The sequence below is a fragment of the Impatiens glandulifera genome, chromosome 1 (genome assembly GCF_907164915.1).
Source record: "Impatiens glandulifera chromosome 1, dImpGla2.1, whole genome shotgun sequence".
NCBI lineage: Eukaryota > Viridiplantae > Streptophyta > Magnoliopsida > Ericales > Balsaminaceae > Impatiens > Impatiens glandulifera.
The window spans coordinates 29,869,615-29,878,728 of record NC_061862.1 but is presented as its reverse complement, the minus strand read 5'-3'; the positions used below and the strand labels follow the sequence as shown (position 1 = coordinate 29,878,728).

The 9,114-nt window shown below is 32.4% G+C and overlaps 1 protein-coding gene across 1 annotated transcript; it reads left to right on the top strand.

The window, feature by feature from the left end:
- The first annotated feature begins 1,579 nt into the window (after positions 1–1,579).
- Positions 1,580–5,804, top strand: LOC124921312 (stomatal closure-related actin-binding protein 3-like). The gene is made up of 13 exons (XM_047461949.1): positions 1,580–1,683; positions 2,049–2,342; positions 2,436–2,564; positions 2,938–3,030; positions 3,145–3,285; positions 3,572–3,640; positions 3,847–3,930; positions 4,162–4,342; positions 4,467–4,583; positions 4,707–4,765; positions 5,068–5,202; positions 5,325–5,474; positions 5,551–5,804. Exons 2-13 carry the CDS (start codon positions 2,064–2,066, stop codon positions 5,587–5,589), a joined length of 1,476 nt encoding a protein of 491 aa, XP_047317905.1. The 5' UTR covers positions 1,580–1,683; positions 2,049–2,063; the 3' UTR covers positions 5,590–5,804.
- Positions 5,805–9,114: the final 3,310 nt, after the last annotated feature.

Here is a 9,114-nt window from a genome sequence, read left to right as displayed (position 1 = left end):
AAATCCAATTTTTCTTTAAAAAAATTATTAACAAATCCACCATAATATTAAAAAAAAGTACAAATTCGTTCGAACGTTAAAAAAAATAAAAAATATCAAAGGCCGAGATTTGAATCATCGACCTTAAGTTAAGTGTCATAATAATTGTTAAGATATACATTAATATATTTGTAAAATTTATCATAAATGATGCTTAATTTTTAAAGTGTCCGGATTGTCAGGTCGAGAGTTGTGGTTAATTTGGATATTTATGTGAGAGTAAATGGATACTTGGGTCGGATTGTGGGTTGACCCGCCCATAAACTTAAAACGGTTAAAAATAAATTTAAAAATGTTATTTGTAGGTTTCGAACTTGCAACCTAACAAAACAAATACAACCCTTTAACCAACTAGGCTAACAACACTTTATATTTAAGATTCAACACCAAATTTGATGAACGCGAGACATTTTAACAATAAAAGTTCAAATTTTTAACTAACTAATCTATATATATATAATGATGTTTAATTTTTAAAGTGTCCGGATTGCCGGGTCGAGAGCTGTGATTAATTTGGATATTTATGTGAGAGTAAATGGATACTTGGATCGGATTGTGGGTTGACCTGTCCATAAACTTAAAACGGTTAAAAATAAATTTAAAAATGTTATTTGTAGGTTTCGAACTTGCAACCTAACAAAACAAGTATAATCTTTAACCAAATGTGATTGAGATGTGGTTTGTCGAGGGATAATAAACCGATATCATTTGAAAGTGGTTAAAGAAATATGAATCAAATATTTAATTGACCAAAGTGTGAGGTCACAATGCTAATTATTAAAAAATATAAATCAAATATTTGATTGATAAAATGAAAGTGTAAAGTCACGAAATGAGAAATTCATTCGAAAAAAATATGTGATAAACATGTGAGAAAATAAGTTGTTTTATTGAAGTGAATAAAATGTGGAATGAGAGCGTTATATTTTTTATTTTAATAATTTTAAACATTGAATAAATATTATTATAATTTTTTTAATTTATTTAATTTTTATCCTTATTCGTGTGCATCGCACATAAATTTTCCTAATATTATTAAAATTTTAATAATCATAATAATATTTCACAAATATATATATATATATATATAATCATAACAATAATAACATTCCAAAATATAGACATCACTACTACCATAATTAAAATTCAACAATTAACTTAGTCTATTAAAAAATATTCCTAATGGTTACATGAATTTAGACATATCATAATGAGCCAAAAATAATAATATAAACAATGTCCCAAATATTATTAAACTCAATAGACTGATATGATAATAAAAAAAATTCTCTATAGTAAAACTATTATGAATAATAAGTTTACTCTTGTGCGGATTGGCCTAATTGTGATTATAATAAGTCTTATACTTATAAACAAATTAATATTTGAGACATTTTGATAGTCTTAAACGACCAAGACCACCAAGTATTTAAAAATGGTGACTTTCTAGTCAGCTTTCGGTATAGACAGAGAAAGAGTCGCGCCTAGTTAACTGTTTTCACTTTTTATCATCAAACAAACAAACAAATCATCATTCATAGACAGAGTCTTCTTCTCAATTCTCTCTTATAGGTTGTTTTCTCTTAATCTATCGAAGGAGATCGATCATAAAAATCGTATGACCCTGTTCTGTTTATCTGACATGTGAGTACTGGTCTTAGGCATTATTGTCTTCTTCACTACTACTGTTTCATGTTCATTTCTCCCTGCTGCTTTCTCCAAGTTCTAGGGTTCTATTGCTCTTCTTTAGCATGTTGGACTATTTTTTTATTCATCATCCTGATTCCTGAGTCATCTTTAAAACCCTTCAATGATTGTGAATTTAAAATATATCAATTGAATCATCTTTTATCTCTTCTTTTGTTTTCTTTACATTTCATCATTGAAATGGTATTGTTCTTGATTGACATTTCATGTTCAGTGTTTAATTTGCAATCTCTGTTTACTGGATTTCTGAATGTGCACTGACTGGGGAACTAACTAACTTCTGTCCCCCTTCCAATTATCAGAAAATATTTGATCCAATGACTAAGGTCAGTCCAGCATTTGAAGATGCAATGAGGGAAATTGTGTCCGTGTCAGCTGATGTCTGCTTTGCTTCTAATCAGTTCCCACGATACAGAATAGGACCTGGTAATCAGATTCTTGATGAGGCGAAGAAATATCCTCGGGGTCCTTCACTCAAAGAGGTTGTTGAAAAAGAAACTGCCCAACTGGTAGAGCAGTACAAGCGTCTCTCAGTTCGTGATCTTGCCAGTAAATTTGATAAGAACTTAGCATTTGCCACCAAGTTGTCAAATGAGGTGATACCTTTAATCTCTAAATTCCTTAAAAGGTGCTCTCTTATATTATATGGGGATTCATGTGTGGTTCATACCATCATATGTTGATTTTAGGCTGCACATAGAAAAGTTGCCTCTTTGGAGGGGCATGTTCTTCTGAAAAAGCTACGCGATGCATTGGAAGTTCTGAAGGGACGATTGGCAGGTCGAGACAAGGAAGACGTGGAGAAAGCTATTTCAATGGTTAGTCTTCTGCAGTTGTCATCTTTTGGGAAAAAATATTTCAAATTACTATTTTTAACATGGGTAGTGGGACAACATATCATTCACATTGCTTGGATAAATGTTTAATACAATTAATTTCACTCAACCTGGTCAGGTCTTCCAACAAGGCATGCAGAAAACATTTTTCAACTGCAAATATGTCTTTTTCTTTTGTCAATTTAAATATTTAAAACAGGTATCCTATATTATGTTAATTGAAACATGCACATCTATATATCAATATAATTGAGTCTCTAGATATGAAATTATAAGGTTTTGGGGAAAACATTCTTGGATTACATGCTATATTGTTGTTGATTTCTTGACTTATGATGGAGGTAATTAATTATAGGTGGAGACTTTGGCAGTCAAGCTAACTCAGAAAGAAGGAGAATTAGTTCAGGAGAAATATGAAGTGAAGAAGCTAGCAAACTTTCTTAAGCTGGTAATATCGCGTTTGCAAGAATTTGCAGTCACCGCTTCAATTGATGTGTTCAAAAGGGATTTATTCTTAATGTTTATGCTTCTGAAGTGTTTGAAAAGTCTGTTTCCTTTGCAGACTTCAGAAAATGCTAAAAAGTTGGTCAGTCAAGAGAGATCATTTGCATGTGCAGAAATAGAAAGTGCCAGAGCTGTAGTGCAAAGAATTGGAGAAGCTCTCGAAGAACAAGAAAGAGATTCTCAGACTTCAGCAAAGCAGGTTCCTTCTGTCAACTGGCTATAGATGTGTATTAAACTTAAATGTATAATAAAAAAATGTTAACACTGATTTGCCTCTGGCACACAAAGCAATGCCTATAATTTGATTTTATTGGTAAGATTCACTGAACATCTGTTGAAAGGGTATCAAAACTGCTCTCCAAGTCTTAGGAAGTGCTCAACAATGCAATTGAGTTAAAAAAAATGCAGAATGAGACTTATTTGAAGTTTTGTGTTTGGTATGTGGATTACTGGTTTTGTATGATAAATCTGTTCAATTCTGCTAGGAGGTTCAAGGGCTACTTGAGGAAGTCCAACAAGGTCGAAGGATAAAAATGTTGCATCAACCGAGCAAGGTTTGCTATATCAACATATTACCCTCTTAACTTATTTTCACAACATTGGTATGTACATAGATTAAATCTTTTAAGCACAAAATATTGTGTATTTGTAAACTGTGTTATATATATATACTTTTTTTTTCTTTTACCTATTTTAGCTGGTGGGAACTTTAAAGTTATAAACAACTTACCTGATACATGGGTTTGAATTTGATTTGCAGGTGATGGACATGGAGCATGAGCTCAGGGATCTGCGGATTCAGATTCAAGAGAAATCTACAATCTCGATAAAGCTTCAGAAACAGGTACATGTTTCCTTTTGTATTGAGGGTCCATGGACTTTAAGTTTAGTACCAACATAATGTTATATGCTTCTACATCGAGAACATGGTGTTACAAGAAAAGAAAGGAAAAAATAGTCACAGATTTCCATCTGTCATGAAGACTCAATTAGCTCAATGGTGGAGTGAAAGAACTCATGTCCCCAAAGAGTTCAAAGCTTTTTGTTTAACCTTCTCAAACATTATACATTTCAGCTGGAGTTTAGAAAAAGGGCTGAGAATAAAAAGTTCTGTATATACGAATTAAATGGTTTGGTAAGTCTAGGTTCATTCCTACGTATTCAACCATGCTCCGATGCAGCTGAAGAGCCATCTAAATGTTCAATCCAGTGGTATCGCTTACCAACAGAAGGCAGCAGGAGGGAAATTATTTCAGGTGCACATTGTATTCTAATCATTTCTAGTAATCAACCACCAAAAGTATGAGTAAACTCATCAATGTTTTGAATGATAAAAATATATTTCCACTGTGTTTTATCTGATTTTGTCTGTTCCATCAGGTGCTACCAAACCAATTTATGCTCCAGAGCCTTTTGATGTCGGAAGATTTCTAGAAGTTGATATCATCTCAAACGGCCAAAAGGTTTCTTTAACAACTGCTGGAGCCATTTCTCCGGGTAAAATGTCCTTAAATATATTGTTTTTATGCTTTTCTCAACATTTCCTTTAATTGATAGTCATGAGTAGCTGATTTTAATAGCTTCTCAGTTCCTTTATTAATCCTTGTTTGTTTCTTGCAGCTCCAGGACTCGACAATCATGTGGAGATTCTTTTACGAAAACCTAATACAGAATTTAATGTATGTCATCTATCTTTAACATGATTATTCCTATGATGAATAGCTATTGTTTCGAAAAAGAAAATCTGTATCTGTTGGATCACGATAGAAAAAAGTGTGCTATTGTTTAGCATCAAATTTTCTTTATTCTTTAGTCAGTCTGGATTTGGGATCTCGTTGTGTCTCCTTTTGGCATATGAAGGGACTCTGAATATTAATTGGACAAACCTTATTTGGTATATCATGTGCTTAAAGTGTTTCAGAGAAAAATTGGTTAGCCTGCAGCTAAGGCTATTTCTTTTCTAATAATTCTTGCATTTCAGGTAGTTATTACCCAGATGAACGGGCGCAATTATTCTTCAAAATCCATGCACTTGTTTCAACTAGGGAAAACAAGGATGAAGCTGTCCAGAGGATGGATTACAAAGGCTAGAGAATCATATTCTTCATCCATGCAGGTTCTTCTTTAAATTATTGTAGAAAATAAGAAAAACTGAATATCCTCTAGAATCTTTTGCAGCTAATCAATTAAAGTGTTATTAGGTTCTTAGCTACATTGTTCTTCTTTATGTGATTCCAGATATGTGGGTTTAGAGGTGGAGGCAATTCAGCAGCCAAATTGTTATTTTGGCAAGCAAGAAAAGGCCAATCATTCATACTGTTGTTTGAATCAGAGCTAGATAGAAATGCAGCTATTATGCTTGCTAGGAGATGCGGTCTTCATTGCAGCGTAAGTAGCTTTTGCTTCTTCATTTTTCTTCATGGGAAAGTGATACTGAAATATTCATCTTGATGGCAATTGGCAGGTCATGCTTGCTGGTCCTGAAGATCATGCCTTCATGTAAACCGAACTCATTTCCAAGTTTTTAAAACCCGAATGCGAGTGTCACCTGTTTTAGGAGTGTGAGTTTTGCTTTCGTGTTTGATTGATGAAGTTGATGAAAGAATTTGCTTGGATGGTTTCATATTAGGAATATTTGATTTATTATCTATCATAGTTACTATATATTGTTCTCTAAAATGTATAAATAGTGCAATACTCAGTCCTTGTGAGTTTGCTTAGAAGTCCAACAAAAATGTATTATACATTACCTTTTGGTCTATAAATTTTGCTCAAAACTTCACATATGCCCTTTGAAGAGGATCATCGGGCAAGACAAGATGGGATTAAGTGGACACCGATCTTAGACCTATTCGATGATTATTAGCTGGCCCAAACCCAAAACTTTTAAAGGGCACATCGGTCTTAAAACCAAACACCACAACATCTTATTTTAAGTTCAAAAAATTTAAATATGACAATCTCTTGTATCTATATCTACTATCTTTATTTCCCAAACAAAATGTACCGGCAGCGTACTTCACATTTTTATTATATTCACGATTTTCCCCGTTCTTCATCCGAAATAGTAATCAAATGAGATAAGTGAAGAAATAATTGAGGAATATTGTTGAGTACAAGTCTTTGATTTATAATTGTTAATATATTATTTGTAATTTGTTAGATAGTTTATAGTAGTTTATTAACTGCTAAGTGTTGTTAAATTAACTGCTAAGAATTGTTAGAGATATTGTTAAGAGCAGTAAGTAACTGTTGGAAGTTTTAAATAACTGAAAGTTTAGAGACTACTTTGTATAAGTATAAATACACTAATAAGAGAAATAAAATATCATCGGGTTATTTTTCTCATTTCACTCTTTATCATATCTTCCAGCTATTGATTCTTACATCTATTAGTCATCTTGTAAATAAATTCAGATTGAATTTGTTCATGGTATCAGAGCCTAGTTGAGTGAAGATCAATTCGAAGTTATTCAAGACATGGCATCCAATTTCCTAACTCCACTAGTAAGTCCTAACCCTAACGAAAATTCGATGCTATTTCCGTCAATTCCTACCGTTCCAATTCTGATTCTGACAAATCCAGTCCAGATTCCTATTGATACACCGATTCCGATCGTCAACCACATGCCAGCAAAAAGGAAATACAACAATGATCCATCCACTTATCATTCATTCAGCTGATCAATCTGGTCTCTACATTACTACAGTGATTCTCACTGGTAGGGAAACCTACTTCGGATGAAGTTTAAGTGTCAGATTAGCATTACAAGCCAAAATCAAGATAGGTTTCATTGATGACTCTTATTCGCAACCAAAAGAAATTAATGAAGGTGATCAATGGGGGATTGTAGATGCGCTTATAAGAGCGTGGATTATGAATACGATCGAGCCAAAAATTGCAAGAAGATTTCAGTCAAAGAAAACAAGTAATGATCTATGGTTTGAAGTAAAATCCCGCTATGAAGGCAACAATGGACCAAAAAGATATGGATTACAAAAGGATATAAGCTTCGTGCAACAAACAGATCTAGACCTTGAAGAATATTACTCTAAGGTAAGGCTTCTATGGGATGAGATGATGGGATTGAAACCACTTCATAGGTGTAGATGTCAAAGAATGAAAATTGATTGTGATGGATGTTATCTTGAAGCACAAATGCTTCAGGATGACGAAGAGATGAAACTATTATAGTTTCTAATGGGCCTAAAGTAGAGGTACGAGTATGTGAAGGAATCAGATTCTGTTTCAAGATCCTTGGCCGGACATTTACAAATCATTAACAATGCTACAGAATGTGGAGAAGAAATCAAAACAGAAAAGACCTTACCAAGAGTCAACAATGATAATGAAAGAAGAAAACTCAAAGACTATCAAGGAAGAACAAAAATGCATATTATTCTCACTGTGGAGGAAAGGACATATCAAGGAAAGCTGTTTCAAGCTTGTAGGCTACCCAGATTGGTGGAAGCAGCCTAAAGAAGGAACTGTGAAGTGAAAGAACACATGAATTGCAGTAAATTCACCTGCTGAAAAGGAAGATGTTGAGGACATGTCGATGGAGGAATATCGAATGTATAAATAGTTTCTGAAAAATACGCGAGAGATTAAGAATAAAGGAAGTGACTCCACTTCCTCTGCAGCTAAGTCATCTTATCATAATACATTTAATTTGAATATATTTGATTATAACCTTAGCATGAATGATCATATAGGCATAAAAAATAAATGGTTAATTGATTCTGGAGTATCATGCCATATTTGTAACAACAAAAGTTTTTATACTTATATTAAGAATCTTGATTTGCCTAAGACAATGTACTTAACAGATGGAACTTGTAGGAACATAACTAAAATAGGAACAGTGAAACTTTTTGAGAACTTTGAACTTAAGGATGTATTATTTGCACCTTTTTTTCAAATATTGTTTAATACCAGTATATAAACTTACAAAAGAAGAGAAGATGAACTGTATTTTCTCAAAATCCAATTTTTTTTTGCAGGACCTTAATAAAGAGGTCAAAGTGAGTATTGGGAAAAGGATTTGAAATCTATATTTTCTTGAAGACAGTCCATCTTTGAACAAGTTTTTCTTTCATTTCAATTATGTTAATAATGTTGTTGTTTCTCTCTTTTCCATAAGAGATTTGGACACCCAGCAGATGGTGTATTAAAATTTGTATTTCTTGACTTGGTTAATAAAAACATTCATTGTTCCACATGTCCTCTTGCAAAAATACAAAGATTACCTTTCAAACAAAATGTCTCTAAAACTAAGAAATTTTGTGAATTAATATATGTTGATATATGGGGACCATATCGAGAACCGTCCATTATAGATTCACCATATATGTTGACTATAGTGGATGATTTCTCTAGGTGTACTTGGATTTTTTTAATTTCAAACAAGATTCTTGTATTTGATAAATTACAGTTTTTTATGTTAATGGTTAAAAACCAATATGATAACACTATTAAAGTTATTAGAACAGATAATGGAACTGAATTCTTGATTGAAAAATGTTCAGATTTGTTTCATTTCTTAGAAATTGTTCATCAAACCTCTTATACATATTCACCACAACAAAATGGTGTGGTTGAAAGGAAACATAAACATTTGATACAAGTTGCAAGGTTATTAATGATTGAGTCAAAATTAGAATCAAAATTTTGGCCATATTCTTTATTGACTGCAATATATCTTATTAATAGAACTCCCACAAATGTTTTAAATGGTAAAACACCAATTGAAACACTATGTGGAAAGAAACCAGAATATAAGACTCTTAAAGTCTTTGGATGTATTTATTATGCAGCAAATATTATGCCTAACAAATAAAATTTGATAGTAGAGCTAGTAAATGTATTTTTTTAGGATATCCTTTAAATAAAAAAGAATATACAGTATAAAATATCAACACTGGAGATGTATATGTTTCTAGGGATGTAGTTTTCCATGAAGAATTATATTTTTCAAAGGAAATCAACGAAAATGAAACTGAAACATTTGAATACAAATCAAGTGAA

Coding starts and splice junctions, on each gene's coding strand:
- LOC124921312 (XM_047461949.1), top strand. CDS start 2,064: ATGACTAAGGTCAGTCCAGCATTTGAAGATGCAATGAGGGAAATTGTG. Junction 3,031..3,144: donor TAGCAAACTTTCTTAAGCTG/GTAATATCGCGT, acceptor TTTCCTTTGCAG/ACTTCAGAAAATGCTAAAAA. Junction 5,203..5,324: donor CATATTCTTCATCCATGCAG/GTTCTTCTTTAA, acceptor ATGTGATTCCAG/ATATGTGGGTTTAGAGGTGG.